Below are 19,708 nucleotides of genomic sequence, written 5' to 3'. Positions count from 1 at the left end.
AAATATATACAAAATAGACTGTCATTATACAAAAATATACTAAATAGACTGTCACTATACAAAATAGACCGTCACTATACAAAAAGTATATTAAATAGACTGTCACTATACAATTTATATATAATAGACTGTCACTATACAAAATAGTCTGTCACTATACAAAATTATACAAATAGGACGGTCATTATATGATTTATATACAATAGACTGTCACTATACAAAAAATATACTAAATAGACTGCCACTATACAAAAATATAGAAAATAAACCGTTACTATACAAAAATTAAAGGCAGAAATTATTATTTTCATCAACTTTCAACATAAAAGCTTTCCGGAAACTCGTCCGAACTGCGCACGCAAATCAAAAAGGAATAAAATGAGGTTTTAAAGACCTCGGAACCCAGAATCAAGTTCTAAACTATAAAATAACCTTTTGGGTCATTACACAAATGCGATATAACCTTTTGGTTAACATAAATATAACCAAAGACCGGTAAAAAGGGAGAATAAGCACATTTACTGTGTATTCTTCTAATCCTTTTTTTTTTTGTAACATTTACTGTGTATACCTAGTCGTTTACAAACTAGGAATAAATGTAGCTAGAGATAAGTGCATAGAGAAAAGTCTTTGGCACTTGAAGCAAAACAATAGAAAGACTTGTAAATTTAATTTGGAGGCTGATAAGGAGAAACAAGTTAGGTATGCCTAACTCACATCTTGTATAGATAGAGAGTTAAAGGCACAATATCCATGTTTTCACTTTCTGAGTGTACTAATTTCATATCATTAGCCTTATTTTTCCAGCAGCCGCATTTGAATGTATATTTCTTTCTTCTATTAAAGCAAATTTCAAAGGCACGATGGAGCTTGAACCTTGAATAAATACTGATGGACCACTTCAACTTTGGAATTATATATGCTTATTTACGTATTTTTGCCTTTTATTCGTTTGAAAAGAAAATTATCCGCGCGATATTTTTGTATATGCAGAAAAGTCAATAGTTGCTAAAAAAAACCCTTTGTAACTATTGACACTGTTGTGTGTAATGCTTCATTGCTTACTAAGAGCTTCACTCACAAAAATTACTAAGAACAAAGTTTACCTTTTTCCCAAAAATAAATTTCATATTTGGCTCCACATGTTTGTAATGTGTTCAATGAGACAAGATGAAGTTCATCGTATGATTGAATTTTTTCGATCATCTCCTGGTAAGCCGGTTAATGTAACAAAAAGGTTTGCTCTATTCACAAGCTCTATGACATGTAGATCAGCCTTTGGACAAGAATACAAGGAGCAAGATGAATTTGCACGATTAGTCAAAAAAGTGTCAAACTTAATGGAAGGGTTTGATGTGGCTGATATATTCCCTTCATTGAAGTTTCTTCATGTGCTTACTGGAATGAAGGCTAAAGTGATGGATGCACACAATGAACTAGATGAGATTCTTGATAATATCATCACTGAGCACAAGAAGGTTGCAAAGACCAATTGTGAATCAGGAAGTGAAGGTATAATTGATGTACTGCTAAGACTTATGAAGGAAGGAGGTCTTCAATTTCCAATCACTAACGACAACATCAAAGCTATTATCTTTGTAAGTACTATATACTACATATTTCTACCTTCATTGTTAGTATTCCTTCTGTTCTACTTTATGTGATACTTATTTTTATTCTATTACATAAAGAATGACGTATTCCTATATAAGAAATAATTTAACTTTAAACTTCTTATTTTACCTTTAATAACATGCTATCATAGCCACAGGTATTTCATGACATATTTATTACCACAAGTGAAATTGATGAAGTAATATGATTTATCTTCAACATTAACGTTCTCAAATTGCATAATTAATTTTTGTACTTAAAGAGTCACTTTAGTTAGCTTTCAAATAGGACAACTATCTTACTTTCATCATAAAATTTACACATTTGAAAATTACAACAAATGTTATTTCAATCACCACAACTTGGCACTAGGATAACGAAACAAGTAGCAAAATAACATGATAAAAATTATTTTGGGTTTTGGCATAGAAAATTTAAAAGTTCCTTTCGGTGTAGAATAAAGGTAGTAGCACAAACGTAGTACAGATATGTTATTTGAATATTTCAGTAGAAATTTGTCAAGAAGTTTGTAAGAGAAATGAATATGGTAATTTGCTCGAAAATGAAGGACATGTTTGCTGCGGGAACAGAAACTTCAGCAACAACAATTAATTGGGCCATGGTCGAAATGATGAAGAATCCAAGTGTATTTGCCAAAACTCAAGCAGAGGTAAGAAAAATCTTGAGAGGGAAAGAAACTTTTGGTGAAATTGATGTCGAGGAGTTCAAATACCTAAAGATGGTCATTAAAGAAACTTTCAGACTCCACCCTCCGCTACCTCTTTTGCTTCCAAGAGAGTGTAGAGAAGAAACAGACTTAAATGGCTACACTATTCCATTGAAAACAAAAGTCGTGGTTAATGTTTGGGCAATGGGAAGAGATCCAAAATATTGGGATGATGTAGAAAGCTTTAAACCTGAGAGATTTGAAAATAACTCTATGGATTATACTGGTAATAATTTTGAATATCTTCCATTCGGTAGCGGAAGGAGAATTTGCCCTGGAATATCATTTGGTTTAGCAAATGTTTATTTTCCACTAGCTCAATTGTTGTATCATTTTGACTGGAAACTCCCAACTGAAATCAATCCAAGTGAACTAGACTGACTGAGGCGGCTGGAGCAGCTTGTGCTAGAAAGAATGACCTACACTTAATCGCTACTCCTTATAAACATTGTCAAGAGTGATCTCATGGCGTCAAACCTTTTCTTAAAAGAAGAATCTTGCAATTGAATTTCGTTGTCAACCACTGTACTTTCTTCCTTTGCTGCTTTGGTTCTAGTATTTGCGTCGTCTTGCATATAGAAATATGTCATTATAGTTTTCGACACAAGCTGTCTAATAAGATTTTCTGTTGTTTTTATATTTTGGAATGTAGTGAGGTCAGGGGCGGATCTACATATAAAAATTGGGTGCTCGGGCACCCATTAACCTCGACCCCGAACACGTATAATTATATAGAGAATTTAAAAAAAGGAATATAACACAATAGCAAGCACCCAGATAACAAAAGGCTTGGTGGGTGCTTTGGTTTATGATGGGTGATGAAGGGCTCTAAAAGTCTACGGGCTCTAATATCAAGCACTAACTTTCTTTTGCTCCATTAATTATTTGGTCATCTATTTTGCTCTTTCGGTTTTCACTGGCGACTTTTGTTTCGCAAATACTACTACTTTTATTCTTTTGGTTCTAACTTTGTTTAACCTTTGTTTTTTTTTTTACTTTATCTAATTCTCCATAGCAAAGAAAGAAAAGAATATGTGCTTTTAAAAACCAAGGATTCCTCCAGAACCGTAAATTGTGTTACTCTGATGGTAAGCAACCTCCACTTCCAACCAAGAGGTTGTGAGTTCGAGTCTCCCCAAGAGCAAGGTGGGAAGTTCTTGGAGGGAAGAATGCCGAGAGTCTATTGGAAAAAGACGCATACCTTACCCCTACCCTGAAGGAATAGAGAGGTTGTTTCCGAAAGGCTGCGTTGTTGTTGTTGTATCACATTTTTACGGCGTCGTTCATATTGGTACTAGAGTTTTCTCATTAATTTTTTTATCTCCATATTTAAATAGTTGTATACTTATACGATATATTAGTAGTAATTTTACGTCAAAAAAAGTTAAACACCCACGAACCCAAAATCCTGGATCCGCCAACGAGTGAGGTGCGGTCCATGAGGACACAATATACATACTTACATCCCTCTAGTATAAAGAAGAGTAATATGATGGCATCATCATATTCTGTTTTGTGAATTGTTGATCTTGAGCTATGTGAGTTTTGATGAATAACAAACGAAATGTTCTTGTCAGTTACTTATCGACATAAACCCAACTGAGTTTAAAATATGAGTTAATTAATGAGATTTTTACACAAATAGCTAACTCGATTCATTATTTAATTTTCATAACCGCTATACATAGATTATACACGGTCCTGGATATATTATATATAAATTGTTTTTATACCATATATAATTAACAAGGTATGGAAGAATCAAATTGGTATATTATTCCATATAGGGATACATATATATATACATGTACATCAGGTGCTAACTAAGGAAAGAAATAAAAGAGATTCCTACAAATCTGCTATTTATATATGGGTTATGTATATTACTAAGAAACAGTCTATGTTCATTGTGTAAAGTGTCTAGGTTCATTCTGTAACACTCCCCCTCAAATTGGAGCATATATATTGATGATGCCCAGCTTGTTACAGAGGTAATCAACTCGAGTGTTATTCAATGCTTTAATAAACAAATCAGCTAGCTGCTCTCCTGTCTTCACGTAGCCAGTAGAAATCAAGTTCTCTTGAATCTTCTCATGAATAAAATGACAGTCAACTTCAATATGTTTGGTTTTTTCATGATACACTAGATTTGAGGCAATATGGAGTGCAACTTGATTATCACACCAGAGTTTTGATGGAGTAGGATGCTTCAACCCAATTTCATTTAAAAGGTGATGTATCCACATTATCTCACATGTTGATTGTGACATAGCTCTATACTCGGATTCTGTACTGGACCTAGGTACAACATTTTGTTTCTTACTTCTTCATGATACCAAGTTTTCACCAACAAATACACAGCAGCCAGTAGTAGATCTTCTATCAATCTTGGATCTAGCCCAATCTGCATTTGCAAAACAATCAATGCGAGAATAACCGTGATTGCTGTATAATATGCCAAGTCCAGGAGCTCCTTTTAAGTAACATAGGATCTGCTCCAAAGCCTCCCAATGTTTAACTGTGGGCGCAGACATGAACTGGCTAACCATACTCACTGCAAAAGCAATATCTGGACGAGTAACAGTGATATAGTTTAATCTCTCAACTAACCTCATGTATCTATCTGGATCATTAAATAGATCGTCATCATCTTTCATAAGATGCAAATTAGGAACCATTGGAGTACTGTAAGGCTTGGCAGCCAGCTACCGGTTTCTGCTAGTAAGTCAAGAATATACTTTCTCTGAGATAGAAAAATTCCCTTCTTGCTTCTAGTTATTTCTACTCCCAAGAAGTATTTCAGTTGTCCCAAGTCTTTTGTATGAAACTTAGTATGTAAGAAAAACTTGAGAAAAGAGATTCTTACATAATCACTCCCTGTGATAACAATTTCATCCACATATACAACAAGGAGAATAGATCCAGCTGTTGATTGCTTGTAGAAGGCAGAATGATCACATTTGCACTTTTTCAGCCCAAATTCTAGAACTATTTCACTAAATTTACCAAACCAAGCCCAGGGACTATGCTTCAAGCCATATAAGGATTTCTTCAAATGGCAGACTTTTCCATACTCCCCTTGAGCAACAAAACCAGGTGGTTGCTCCATATATACCTCTTCATGGAGATCACCATGAAGAAAAGCATTCTTAATATCCAATTGATGCAAAGGCCAATTCTCAGAAGCAGCTAGAGAAATGAACAAGCGGACAGAAGTAAGTTTGGCAACCGGAGAGAAGGTGTCTGAATAATCCACTCCATAAGTCTGAGCATATCCCTTAGCCACAAGTCTGGCCTTAAGTCTCGCCAGAGAGCCATCAGGATTAACTTTAACCGTGAACACCCACTTGCATCCACTGCTTTCTTTCCACCGGGTAAATCCACTAAATCCCAAGTGTGGTTTTTCTTTAAGGCATGTATTTTCTCAAGCATTGCTTCAGACCATCCAGGATGATTCAAAGCCTCCTTCACCATTTTGGGTATAGAAATAGAGTCTAGAGACACAACCAAAGATATAGATGCAGGAGACAAGTGGTCGTAGGAAACAAAATTAGTAATAGAATAAGTGGATTTACAAGTACGTATACCTTTGCAAAGAGCAATTGGAAGGTTAAGGTCTTCTGGAGGATCAGATGAAGGCAAATTTGATGATGAAGGAACTAGTGCAGAACATGTATCATTCGTCTGTTGCCTCCGCGAGTAAACTTGAGCAATTTGTAGTCTTGCTAACACAGTTGGAGCATGTGATGAAGGTAGAATAATGGATTGGTGCTCAATAGAATTAGGAGATGGAGGAACATCATCTCGTTTTTCAATCAAAGTACGAGTAACCTGATATACTAGCCACTCATCTTCCTCCCCCTGACTTGTAGAAATGGGAGGTCCATAGAAGAATGTTGTAGTATCTGAAAATACCACATCAGTTCACACCAAATACTTGCCAAGTTCAGTAGAATAACACTGATACCCCTTCTGAAGGCGAGAATAGCCAAGGAAAATACACTTCAATGCCTTGGGATCCAACTTGATAATAGTTGGTCGAACATCTCGAACATAACATGTGCTTCCAAATACCTTAGGTTCCACTGGAAATAATGACTTGCTTGGAAAAAGGACATTGTAAGGCACATTACCACCAAGCACAGTAGACGGCATGCGATTAATCAGAAAACAAGCCGTAGAGACCACATCAGCCCAGAACTATTTAGGAACCTTCATTTGGAACAAAAGAGCCCGAGCTGTCTCAAGTAGATGCCTATTCTTCCTTTCAGCAACTCTATTTTGAGAGGGTGTATCAACACATGAAGACTGATGTAGTATACCATATTGTCTCATATATGACCGAAATAACTATGACATGTATTCTTTAGCATTATCACTCCTTAGAATACGTACTGAAGCATTCAATTGAGTTTTGTCTTCAGCACAGAAGGCAGAAAAATGAGCAAACACTTCAGAGTGGCTCTTCATAAAGTAAATCCAAGTCATTCGAGAAAAATCATCTACAAAGTTGAAAAAATACTTATGCCTAGTTTTGGAAACAACGGGACATGGTCATCAAACATCAGAATGAACTAACTCAAAAGCTGACTCAAATCGTTTATTAACCCTTGGACTTAACGAGATGCGATGATGTTTTGCAAATCGACATGACTCACAATCCAATGAAGAAATATTCTGAAACTGAGGACAAAGCTTCTTCAACAAAGGCAGAGAGGGGTGTCCCAATCGACAATGTGCTTCAAATGGAGACACAACACTAGAGCATGCAATAGATCGTGGCTCCCATTCATCAAGGATGTAGAGATCACCAGATAAATATCCTTTACTAATAACCTGTTTTGTTGTAATATCTAGAAACAAACAATGATCGGGAAAGAATGCAACACAACAATTAAGGTCTTTAGTAATTTTACTAACATAAATTAAATCAAGTTAAAGACCAAGTTTGGTAGACTTAATACAAATGACAGGGTAATAGAGAAAGTTGATTTAACAACCCCAGATCCAACACTGCTACATGTCGATCCATCAGCTACAGTAATTGGAGAGGGTGCTTTATATGAGCGAAAGCTAGAAAAAATATTTGGATTACCTGTCATGTGATTTGTGGCACCTGAATCGATCACCCATTTATTGGAAGAGGTGATAAGACATGTTTTATCTGACCTAGCAAAGGCAGTAGCTAAAGAAGATTCTTTAACTGATTTATGATTTTGAAGGAACTTAAGAAACTCATCCGAAACCAAGATTGCTGGACTAGGAGTTATTGCATTATCATTCTTTACCATCATGTTTTCCTTTGAATAACAAACCGATTAAATTAACAAAGGTCCCCAAAGCTAAAAGATACCAAAACACCTCTCTGGTAAACACGAAGTCAATAATCTATTTAACAGAACTTCACTCCAATAATCCTTTCAACCAAATCAAAGAACCAAACAAATCTGTCCCCAAATCAAATAAAATCATAGACCAACAAAGTTTCTGATAAGGGAATTCCCAACAGATAATATCAAGTCTCAAATTGTAACAAAGCATCTTACAAGGAAGACCCAACAAATACCAATTCACAAAACAAGCAATCAGATGCAAAAATATTGTTCCACGACTACTTCAGTATCCCAAAAACAAACCAAATAGTAGAAGAACTCAAACCTGACCAAAATTGATGTAATATAACCTTGTCCGAGTCTGTTCTTTACAAAAATAAGGTTCTGTTATCAGAGGATAACCAAAAATCGATCGAAAATAATCAAGCTGATCTCGGAGAACAAAGCTGGACAGAGAATGGACCACACACGCACCTCACGTGTCTACCGGGAAGTTTTGGTCAACTTCGGCGAGACAAACTCAACTTCGGCGAATCCATAGATGTGGCTTCGATACCATGTAATCAACAAGGTATGGAAGAATCAAATTGGTATATTATTTCATGTAGTGATACATATATATACATGTACATCAGGTGCTAACTAAGGAAAGAAATAAAAGAGATTCATATAAATCTGCTATCTATATATAGGTTATGTATACTACTAAAAAACAATTTATGTTCATTGTGTAAAGTGTCTGGGTTCGTTCTGTAACACTATATATCCACCAGCTATCTTTAATATGAGAGAAGTCATTTTTTGAGGAACATTGTTACTAGTGATCAAATTAACCTTGAAGCTGAAGTAAAAATTTAGTGAAAGTCGAGTTAGTCAGAGAACTAGAAAAGAACGAAAAGCTTCAAGTTAGTTTGAACAACATTAATCTACAAGACAAAGGATCCACTATCATTTGCTGGGAAATCTGGAAATAATGGTCCTCTTGTGGGCATGGCAACAAGAAAAAATACAATAACAACACTAGCTCCTACTCCCCAATAAAGCTGGAATCAAGTCATGTGGCAAACACCTCCTACGGGCAAAATCAAAGTCAACACTGACAGTAGCTTTATCAAAGGAACTGATAGTGCTGGTATAGGGGGCATTGTGAGGGACAACAACGGCGACATAATCATGGCCTCCTCAGTGCCCATACAGAGTAATAGCAACAACATGACATAAGCTCTGGCTGCTGAGTTTGGAGTGAAATATATAGTACCGCCAGCATGAGTACACTAATTTTGTTCTTGAATTCAACTCCCTGATTTGTGCAAATATGCTGACCAACAGAACGACCAACAATATGAAGATCAAACAGATTGCACACAACATCATCAACATCATAAATGAGGCAAGCACTGGGGGTGCATCACTGTTTCAGAGAAGGTAATCAGGTGGCTGATTGCGTGACTAAACTTGCTTCTACTTCTAATCGGGCGTTGAAATTCAGAGTTTCCAACATCTCCCTAGAACTATTAAAAGTGTTTTCTTCCCAGATAAATGGAAGTTTTTCGCCATAAGGACAAAGTATGACAAATCTAATTTCTTCATCAGTTAGATGTATATTTGTGTTTTTTGGAAGGACCTTAGCATTTTTGTCTATTAAGTCCTACCTTCCATTTATATTGGTGATGGTATCATCCTGTTGTATTGATTTTGAGGTACGGTATAGCCCCCTCATGCACTTTTTTCTGAATACATCATAATTTAGACCTTGCATCTGGTAGCATTATTTTTTTTTTTTTAAACATCTACAGGACAAACGTGAATAATCTTAGGTTACTTGCAAGAATGCTAACATCACTTTATTAATAAAATGACCCTAGCTAATTTCAGTAGTTAATGCGCTATTAGCAAAATTTGAGGAGAAAACTGTGTCATCCATAGCCAAATAGAAGGATATTCTGCTAGGCGACGTATCCCTATCGAATATTAGCTAGGTCAATTATTACTGGCTGAAATCCTATCAAAATCTACTTTAACAATGTTGACTTCATTGAACATTAGCTTGTAATATTCCTGCTAAAAGTAATTAGCTAGGAATATTTCAATAGGAAGTATTCTGCCTTTTTTTTTTCATTTGGATTCATAAGTTTTCCTTGCTAAATTTAGCTAGGTATACTTCCTAGCTTACACAAAGACTACCATCACAATTTGAAATAGAATTGATATATATTGAAACCAACATTCAACAATTGAATCAATTCAAATCCCACCAAATTATATAAATGTATCTTGCACAACAATTTCAAATATTACCCTTAGTTCTTAAAGATGAAGTACATTATTTACAAGTAAAATAAAGCATGTCTAAACTTTAAAGAGTAATAACGTCTTCCTCCTTTTTCTTCCTCTTTTCTCATCTAGTATAGTTTTTTCTGCTTCTTCATCTTTATCTGTTGTCATGTTCCTTTCCATGTCTTTCTTCTCTATTACAACACCATCTTTATTTCTAGGTCTAAAAAAAATCAATATCAGTTAGGCTGTCAGCCTGTCAAAGATGCCTGAATATATTCAAGCACCCTATCTCTTCTTTCAACCAAAAGATTGTGAAATGAAGAAAACTCCTCGTAAAATGTGAAACTCTCATACCTTCAACAATAGACACAACAGCTTGAGCACTTCCAGAAAATAAGGTATCCTTGGGGTTCAATTCAAACAAGGTATACGAATTGTTTGCTTCAACTAATTCATAAGAAACTTTTGTTAGAACTGTATATGATCATGCATGCATATTTCTTTTAGAGTCACATTCTAGCTTTAGTGGGAGGATTATTTTACATGAGTATTGTTGTAGTATACCGATATTTTAATGTTTTCTTTGGAACCTACATTGACTTATGTCAATATAGGCATAGGTTTTACAGACGAGCAGGCTACGAGTTAGGACCACCTCCCACTGTAGCAGACTTTGGTGAGCTCCATTTCAGATCATGGAGTTTATTGCTTTGATTCCATCCCTTTTATTTTGTGTTATTATTTCTAGTTAAAAATTTGCACGTGAGTTATGTCCCAAACAAATTGCCCTAATTTTTTAGAGGCTTCATAGACTTTTAGACTCAGAGTTTAAAGCTAGATACTATTATATTTTTGTATCAGATGTTTATTTGACTTGTTTAGCCGAAAGTTAACAAATTGAAAGTTGGAAATTTCCTAGGTTTGAGAGTAGGTCGACTTTACGGTTATCGGGTTTGGATTTTGATTTTGGTACTTAGAATAAGTTCATTTTTCTATTGGAAACTTGTCGGCAAAATTTGGTGCAATTTGGAGTTAGCTAGATAGGATTCGGACACGTAGTTGTGATTATAGAGGTTCTTGAGTTTTCTTTTGAATTTCATGTGTTTTGATGTTCGATTCGTGGTTCTAGATGTTATTTTCATATTTTGATCATGCAAGCTAGTTTATATGATGACATTATACTTGTGTACATATTTGGTTTGGAGCCCGAGGAGCTCGGGTGAGTTTCGAAGGCGTTTCGGATGAGTTTGGGATAGTTGAACACTACTGGTGTGCTTCAGTTCTGGTGCTGAGCTGCAGGTATTGCTTTGCGATGACCTGTTCGCAATTTTGAACTTCACTTTTGCGAAGTTGAGCTTGCAATTACGAAGGGGGATTGGGCAGGGCAGTCTTCGCATTTACGAAAAAAAATCCTCAATTGCAGACATCCCAGACTTCGCTTTTACGATGGCTTGGAAGAAAATATAATCTATTTCCCTTCAATTACCTACTACTTCTCATGTGTTTTTAACATCAAATCTTGTATTTCCATGGTAGAAATTAGGGATTTGGGTAGAAATTGGAAATTTTATAAAATTGGGATTTAGACCTCAAACTGAGGGTGGATTTCAAAATAAATTACATAACCGGGCTCGGAGGTAAATGGATAATCGAATTTTGGTCAGAATCTCGAATTTGATCAAGCAAGCCCGCGGTTGACGTTTTCAAATTCATCAAAGATTGAACCCTTTTCCTTCGTGAGTAGTTTCTAAAGCTTATTTTGAAATGTTTGATTGATAATTGGTAAGATTAGGTTGGTTCTTAGCTGCCATCAAAAACGAATAGCATCAGTGGCGACATAAGTTGACACAAAAGGTGAGATTTTCTGTGACGACTAATATTGCCACTAAATTAATAATTTTCTGTGGCAGCTAAAGTTGCCACTAAATGCCTATAGTGGCGACCTTAGTCGCCACCAATTCTAACGTTCAGTGGCGATTATTTCTCAAAGCCAATTTTTGAAGAGTTCTTACTATACCATTTGTGGCGACAAAGTCGTCGCTAAAAAAAGATCTTTAGTGGCGACTATTTATGGTCGTCATGGATAAGTATCAACAACTTAGTATACTCAACGACAATAGAGTCTCCACTAAAGAACTTTTGTGGCAACATTGTGACATTCTGTTGCGACCTTTGTCGCCACTAATAAGCTCAATTCTTGTAGTGACCATATTAATCAAATAAGAATGGCACGACATCATCCTTCGTGCTTTTACTCTCAACTTCACCAAATAAATCAAATAATAATGGCACGACATCACCCTTCGTGCTTTTACTCTCAACCTCAACAACTAAATCAAATAAGAACAACATGGCATCACCCTTCGTGCATTAACACTCTCCCTCACTAAAACAAGGAGCAATAATAATAGGGAGATAGAAGTGACAACAACAAGTCTTACTTCAACATTTGCTTCCACAATATCAACCTCAACTTTGACTCAATACCCAATCAACACCAAAATCCGTACATCTGATAAGAATGATCAACATAACAATAAACTAGTCTAAACATGGATAATATAATCACGAAAACTAGCCAAATACTAAAGTCTATAACTGCAGAAGAAAGCATGTGCGGCCGCAGTCGTTTTTGTGCAGACCGCACTGGCTTTGTGCGGACCGCGGTCAATTTTGTGCGGCCGACGAAGGTGAAAATCTATGGGGTACTCTATAAATATGAGGTTTTAGGTTTTATTTGATATTTTGACCTAGAGAGCTCGAATTTTGGCGATTTTTCGAAGGTTTTTCAAGGAATTCATCAGGGTAAGTAATTCTAACTCAGATTTAAAGTTATTATTTAATTCATGATTTAGAGTGGAATTTGGGAAGAAAATTGTAAAATCTTTAAAAAATGTAAAATGATGATTTGACGGACCAAATGGTATCGGAATTGGATAATTTTTGTATGGGTGGACTCGTGAAAGTATAAGGATTCTAGTTTTGTGAATTTTTTCAAATTTCGAGATGTGGTCCTGTGGGTTGGGTTTAACCAATTTCTGGAATTTTGTGGTAATTCAATTGTTTTCGCTTGAGCTTTGTTCCATTAGCATAATGTGACGTATTCGCTCTGATTTTGGATAGATTCGACGTGCGTGGAGGCCAATTCGAGGGGAAAGGCATCGCGAGCTAGTGAATTAGCCAGTTCGAGGTGAGTAATGATTGTAAGCGATGTCCTGAGGGTTTGAAACCCCGGATTGCACATTAGTGCTATATTGAGGTGAGACACGCGCTTGACGATGAGCGTGGGGTCGTTTACTATTGGGGATTGTGATTTGGCCATTCTCGAGTGATGTTTTTACCGCGTATTCGACTGAAACTTGTTTGTTATCATAATGGTTTGGGCTGATTACCATATTTGGGCTTCGTGCTAACAATTTGAACCCTCCGGGGATTTTTATCACTATTTCCTCACTGTTTTGATTTATTTCCTGAACTTAGTCCTGTGGTTTCCTACTGTTTTACAACTCAGCCACTTTTACTCAGTTTTGAGACTTAAATGATATTTCTAAATGATGTTTTAGGTTGAGAACTACTGTTTTACTAATGCCCGAGGGGCTTGTGATGATATTTTTTGGACTGAGTGCGGCCGAGGGCCAGATGTGAGGATACACTGAGTGATATGAGGCCGAGGGCCTGAGATACATTTATACGCCACGAGGTGGCTTGAGTGATGTGAGACCGAGAGTCGAGAGTTGATACCACGAGATGGCTTGATATTGCGCTTGGGCCGTAAGGGGCCCCTCCGGAGTCTGCACACCCCAGTGAGCGCGTGTACCCATTATGATCTGAGAGTGAGCCCGAGGGGCTGATACTATTCTGAGAGTGAGCTCGAGGGGCTGATATTGTTCTAAGAGGGAGCCCGAGGGGCTGGTAGTGTTCTGAGTTACTGCCCGAGGGGCAGATTTCTATTTGTTAATTACCTGCCAAATTACTTGTTTTACTGGTTGAAAAAGGAAGTTTACTTGATATATCACTAATTTACTATTTTAAGTGATTTTACTGCTTTGGTATAGATTGCTTTGTATTTGCACGTGTTTTCTTGCTTTCAGCCATTATTTATATTTATTACTCACTGAGTTGGAGTATTCACTTTACTCAATGCACCCCTGTGTGCAGATTCAGGCGCAGCAAGTCCCGCTCCTGAGTGCTGATCCCTCCAATCTAGGCGGTGTTTCGGAGACTACGAGGTAGCTGTTGGCATCCGCAACCCCCGTGTCTCCCTTATCTTATTACTTTTATATTCTTCAAATAGTTGTACCAGATAGTGTATTTAGTAGACTCGTATCAGGATCCTTAGTTGCTCATGACTTGTGACACCCCAGTTTGGGCTATGTCGTGATGGTTTCTTCTATTGTTATCTATAATTTTGCAAATTATTGCTATTAAATCATGATTTAAACTGTTTTATGGTAATTAACTGCTTAAAAAAGTGTATTGTGTTGGACTGGCTAGCCTTGTCTTCACGAGAGGCGCCATCATGACCGGGTTCGCGGTTAGGGTCATGACAATTCTATGTCCTAATGTTCACTAGATGGTTTACGTAATTTGATAACATTTTCATGCGTAGTATAAATATATATGGGGGACATTGGGTCACCCTACCTGCCCCTACATGGGTAGAAAAACTTGGTTTTTGCTCCATTGACTAGAACAAATGTGGATGTTGTTGATAAACAGGACATAATTAGTTTTGACATTTTTGGGGGGATTTTGATATATAAAAGGTCATGTATATGAAGAACCATTCTAACTTATCGAATGCCTTTTCAAGGTCAATTTTGACCAGCATTTTGCCATTATTTCGTTTTGTTTTTTTGAATTGATGAATAAGTTGTTGAATAATAATAGCATTGTCACTGGCCCTTCTATTTTTAATGAAGCTAGATTGAGTAGGGCTTATGAGAGTAGTAAGCATTGGCTTTGTTCTGTTTGCAATGATTTTTGTGATAATCTTGTAAATAGTATTGCATAGACTAATTAGCCAAAAATTATTGAGGTTGTAAGCATTGGGGAATTATGGAATTAGGCAGAGATAGGTAGTATTGATCTCTGGAGGGATGGCATGTTCACTAAAAATTTTGTAATAGAAAACCCTAACAAAGTTTCCTAAAATTTTCTAGTATTTTTGATTAAAGAAAGGGTGTAATCTATCATGCCCCGAAGATTAAAAAGGCTTGAGGGGAAAAATAGTTGTATTAATTTCACTATCAAGTAAGGCATTATCTAATGGTGTAAGGTCAACATTATGGAAACTAGTTGAACTATGTAACATGTGGGTCCAATTTGCATATGTATGACTAGTAGTAAATAGAGAGGTAAAGTGTTCAAGGGTACGATTAAGGATATCTTGGTGATTATCTAGCCATGCACTTTCACTGTTCCTAAAGAAGATAATGTGGTTTTGGACTCTTCCTATTAGAGGTACTAATTTGGAAAAAACTAGTGTTAGTATCTCTCTCGTTTAGCCAATTAATTCTCGACCTTAATTTCCAATAGTGTTCTTCAAGTTTAAGTATGTTATTGTAGTCTCTGAGAAGGTTCTCTTCCAACTCTTGATGAAAGAAACTATGGTTATAATGAGGGGATTTTTGGATACCGTTTAATCTGGCTAGGAGTATTTTTTTTATCCCTAATTATATTGCCAAAGTGTTCTTTACCCCAAATTTTAATATAGTCAGTATAGGTTTTGGTAGCATCTATTAAGTCTTTATTACTCCATTGATTCGCAACAATGTTACCAAAATTTGGATGAGTGCACCAAATATTTTCAAGACGAAAAAAAATTTCACAATGATGATTGATGTTATTTAATCTTACTAGATTTGGTTTATGGTCCGACTGGGTTTTTGGGAGATGAGTGATAGTAACATTTAGAAATAATTTTAACTAATCATCGTTTTCTAAAACACGATATAATCTTTCTATAGTTAACCCTTTCATTTTCCTATGTTTAGACCACGTGAATTTGCTACCCTTGAAACCATGGTCGATGAGATTACAACAGTCCATATTTTCGCACAGTTTTGAAGCTCTAGAAATTTTCAATGGTCTTCCACCTAGTTTTTCATTACTAGGGATAATGTCATTTAATTCCTCACAACATCCAAGGTCCCTTATAATTTTGTGAAAGAATTTTAAGTTTATCCCACACAATATCTCTAAGATGGACTTTTGTACAATCATATATAGCTGAAAAAGGCCATTTAAAATTAAAAGGGCGTACCTCTAAAAGAGCATGGATTTCTTGACCATTTTTTTTGTGAAGTGTTCCACTGTCACCATATTGTGATTATAGAGGATGGCCATGTCTCCTGATTGGCCATCCGCATGAACCTCTATGAGCTCAGAGAAATTGAATTCATTTAGAAGGGGGGCATGCAACAACATCCTAGTATCAAGAAGGGCTACCATGCAGGGTTTATGAGTGTCAATTAATTTCCTAAAATTACGACGGAATCATCATTATTGGCACCTCTAACGTTCCAAAATATTATAGTAGTGGCTCTATTCATTTGAGATACTTGTTGTTGGTTGACAGTGGACTCCCTCTCCACTGAGTTGTGGCTCCTCCTTCTTGATGGGACTAGGATTATTGCCTATTTTCCTACTGTGGGATCTTGTGGTGGTCGAACATGCATTGAGCACTTGTACATGGTGTTGGGGCAGCTGAGTATGTATTTCTTGCTCCATAATTTTGGGAAGAGTAGTATTTTTACTTCGTTTAGGCTTGAAAATTCCACACTTGGTTGAGTACCTTATGGAAGGGGTTCTTCTTCTTCCTCTACTGGATGTTGTGGGGGATCTTGTCCTAGCATATTGACTTGGATGTTGTATTCTAGATTTACTGGGGCCATGTTTGGTAGATTGCTCGATTCCTGGACTACATGGTGACTCCAAGGTATGAAGATCGGGTTTATTGTCATGCTTTCCTATGATGGAAAGAATGGTAGATTCATTGGAAGATTGATGAATTGGTTGGGTTTTATTAGTAGATTCCATTGTTCCTACATGTCCAAGATTAGTGTGTGATTCATGTGTGGATCCAGAGGGTGTAGGATATTGTTGATCCATGCTTGATTGGTGTAGTTGTTCATTACTATATGCATTCATTCCAATATTAGTCGGGCTAGGTAGCGGGTATTCTAGATTATTATTACCATCTCTTGATTATTGATTTGGATGTTTAAGGTTATTACATGGCCTAGAATGCATGCTTCCAGCCAAGAGGTTAGTTGGTAATTTTGAGGTTGAAAGGGGTGTGAAGAATAGTGGTTGATTTTGTAATTGTGGTGGCATAGGTGGAAGGTTGGCCATCGAAGGAATTATGTGTTGGTTTGGGATGTGAACTAGCCGAAACTTTCTCCTGGTTGTGAGTGGAAGTCTCGGCATTCTCTTCTTGTGTGTTATTTATTTGGTTAGTGTTGGTAATAGGATTGGTAGTTATCCTAGGTTTCTTGATTTCTATGGAATTCTTTATCTGCATAGGAGATAATTGGCTTGGCGTGTGGGAATATATAAAATTTTGGTGGATTTTGTTGTTGCTAGGTCCTCTGAATAATCCGCCATTTTGCTACCCTCCTTTGCATGCATGTCCATGTGTAATGTTGACGAGGTAGGGTTAATGGATTGGGTAGTGGTAATATCCATTTTAGGATTAGTTATTTCCTTTAGTTTAGAGGTAGCTAAGTAATTACCTATTTTGTTTTTAGTGGAAGATTCATCTAATGATTGGGGTGTTGGTTCCAAGATATCATTTGTCTTGGACACATGTAGGAGTTTATCTTTTCTACTTTGCATGCATTGGGTATTAGGGATTATAGCCAGATTTCTTGCTAAACCATTTTCGAAAACCATGGGCTTTTCATCCTTACTTTGTAGAATCTCAAAAACATTATTGGATTTTTGGCCAACATTTGAGGAGAGGATATTAGTATTAGAGTTTTTGTCCGTGGATTGTCTAAATTTTGAGTCAGTAGCAGGTGCATTTGGAGAGATTGTTTCCCATATGTTTGAATTTAGGAAAATTAAACTTTTGGGAATTAGAAGACATACCCGTGTCAGTGTCATTGAGTTTTGGGCGTGTACCTGGATTGATTACCTTAGCATTGGGGTTGGCTTAACTCCAGTAGTTTTTTTTTTGTTAAAGGTGACAGTCACCCAATCACTTTGAGTGTCTTGTTTTGAGATGTCTGCTGGACTTCCTTGTTGCTCACTGGGATTGGGAGGTAATAAAAATATTGAACATTTTGATTGGCTGTGGCCTAATTTACCACAATTGTTGCACAAAAAGTTTCCACCCTCATAATGTATATGTTGTTTATAGCTTCCAATATAAATAAAAGGCTTGACCGGCTTTTCCATTGATACTTCAATACATAGTCTAGCATATCTACCTCTTAGAGTAGAGGAAGTGCAACCATCAATCCTAAGTAATCTGCCAATTGTATTTCCAATTTTTTGTAAAATGGTAGAGTCATAAAATTCACTAGGGAGTTGGGGAAGATGAACCCAAACTGCTGATTTCAGTTGTTTTGCCTCACTGACTACAAATTGTGGCTCCCATTTTTGTACTAATAGGTGGTAACCATTAATAAACCAAGGTCCATTACTGAGTGTTCTGGACATATTTTCCTCCTTGTTGAACTTTACTATGAAGTAATCATCCCCTAGATCCATAAGGGTGAAGTTTTTTGTTGGCTTCCACAACTGATATAGTTTTCTCTTTAGGTATTGGTGTAGGATATGTTTTTCCATTAGTTTAATAATAATAGAATATCTCCATGGTTGATAAATCCTATGGAGGTCGTCTACTGTGAGTGGGACTTGTAGGTTATCATTGAAGAAGAGAGCGATCTCACTTAATGAATCCTCAAAATTCACTATTATCATTTCTAACCATTCAGAAAAAACTAAAGACAATCGGTGGCTATAAATTACAATATACATTTTATAGCTCAAAACTAATTTTAGCGGTTAGCCACTGAAATTGACAAACCCAACTATCACAGAAACACAATGGGAGATGGCTTCTAAGATAGCTTTTAATTTATTCAAAGGGAATCATTCATTATTTTATTCTTTTTAGGCTTCTATGCTATTTAGATATTAATATTTTATACATACTTGTGTAGAATATAAAATTAAAACTTTTGCGATAAATGTTACTTTTTGTCTTTTCCTATATGAGTTCATTATGTGCCCATACTGTAAGTGAGATAAATAATTAAAATTTTAGTATTATTTTTGGAGTGTTTTTCTTTTTAAAATTTTTATTATTTATATCATGCATAGTCTTCACTATAAAAAATATATACAAAATAAAATGTCACTATACAAAAAATATAATTAATAGATTGTCACTATACAATTTATATATAATGGACTGTCAGTATACAAAATATACTATCACCGTATAAAAATATATAAAATAGACTGCCACTGTATAATTTATATACAATAGACTATCACTATATAAAATATATACAAAATAGACTGTCATTATACAAAAATATACTAAATAGACAGTCACTATACAAAATAGACCGTCACTATACAAAAAGTATATTAAATACACTGTCACTATACAATTTATATATAATAGACTGTCACTATACAAAATTATACAATTAGGATAGTCATTATATGATTTATATATAATAGACTATCACTATACAAAAAATATACTAAATAGACTGCCACTATACAAAAATATAGA

The 19,708-nt window shown here is 35.9% G+C and overlaps 1 protein-coding gene across 1 annotated transcript; it reads left to right on the top strand.

The window, feature by feature from the left end:
* The first annotated feature begins 834 nt into the window (after positions 1–834).
* Positions 835–2,978, top strand: LOC104226542 (premnaspirodiene oxygenase-like). Its single transcript, XM_009778566.2, has 2 exons — positions 835–1,598; positions 2,183–2,978. Exons 1-2 carry the CDS (start codon positions 1,050–1,052, stop codon positions 2,720–2,722), a joined length of 1,089 nt encoding a protein of 362 aa, XP_009776868.2. The 5' UTR covers positions 835–1,049; the 3' UTR covers positions 2,723–2,978.
* The last annotated feature ends 16,730 nt before the right edge of the window (positions 2,979–19,708 follow it).

Source organism: Nicotiana sylvestris, chromosome 9, assembly GCF_000393655.2.
Source record: "Nicotiana sylvestris chromosome 9, ASM39365v2, whole genome shotgun sequence".
Classification (NCBI taxonomy): domain Eukaryota; kingdom Viridiplantae; phylum Streptophyta; class Magnoliopsida; order Solanales; family Solanaceae; genus Nicotiana; species Nicotiana sylvestris.
The sequence above is the reverse complement of the archived record's forward strand: the minus strand, read 5'-3'. Positions and strand labels throughout refer to the sequence as shown.

What these genes read in the sequence shown, in the direction of transcription:
- LOC104226542 (XM_009778566.2), top strand. Translation starts at nt 1,050, where the DNA reads ATGCTTCATTGCTTACTAAGAGCTTCACTCACAAAAATTACTAAGAAC. An exon ending in ACATCAAAGCTATTATCTTT is followed by an intron (nt 1,599 to 2,182) that starts GTAAGTACTATA and finishes TCGAAAATGAAG; the next exon opens with GACATGTTTGCTGCGGGAAC.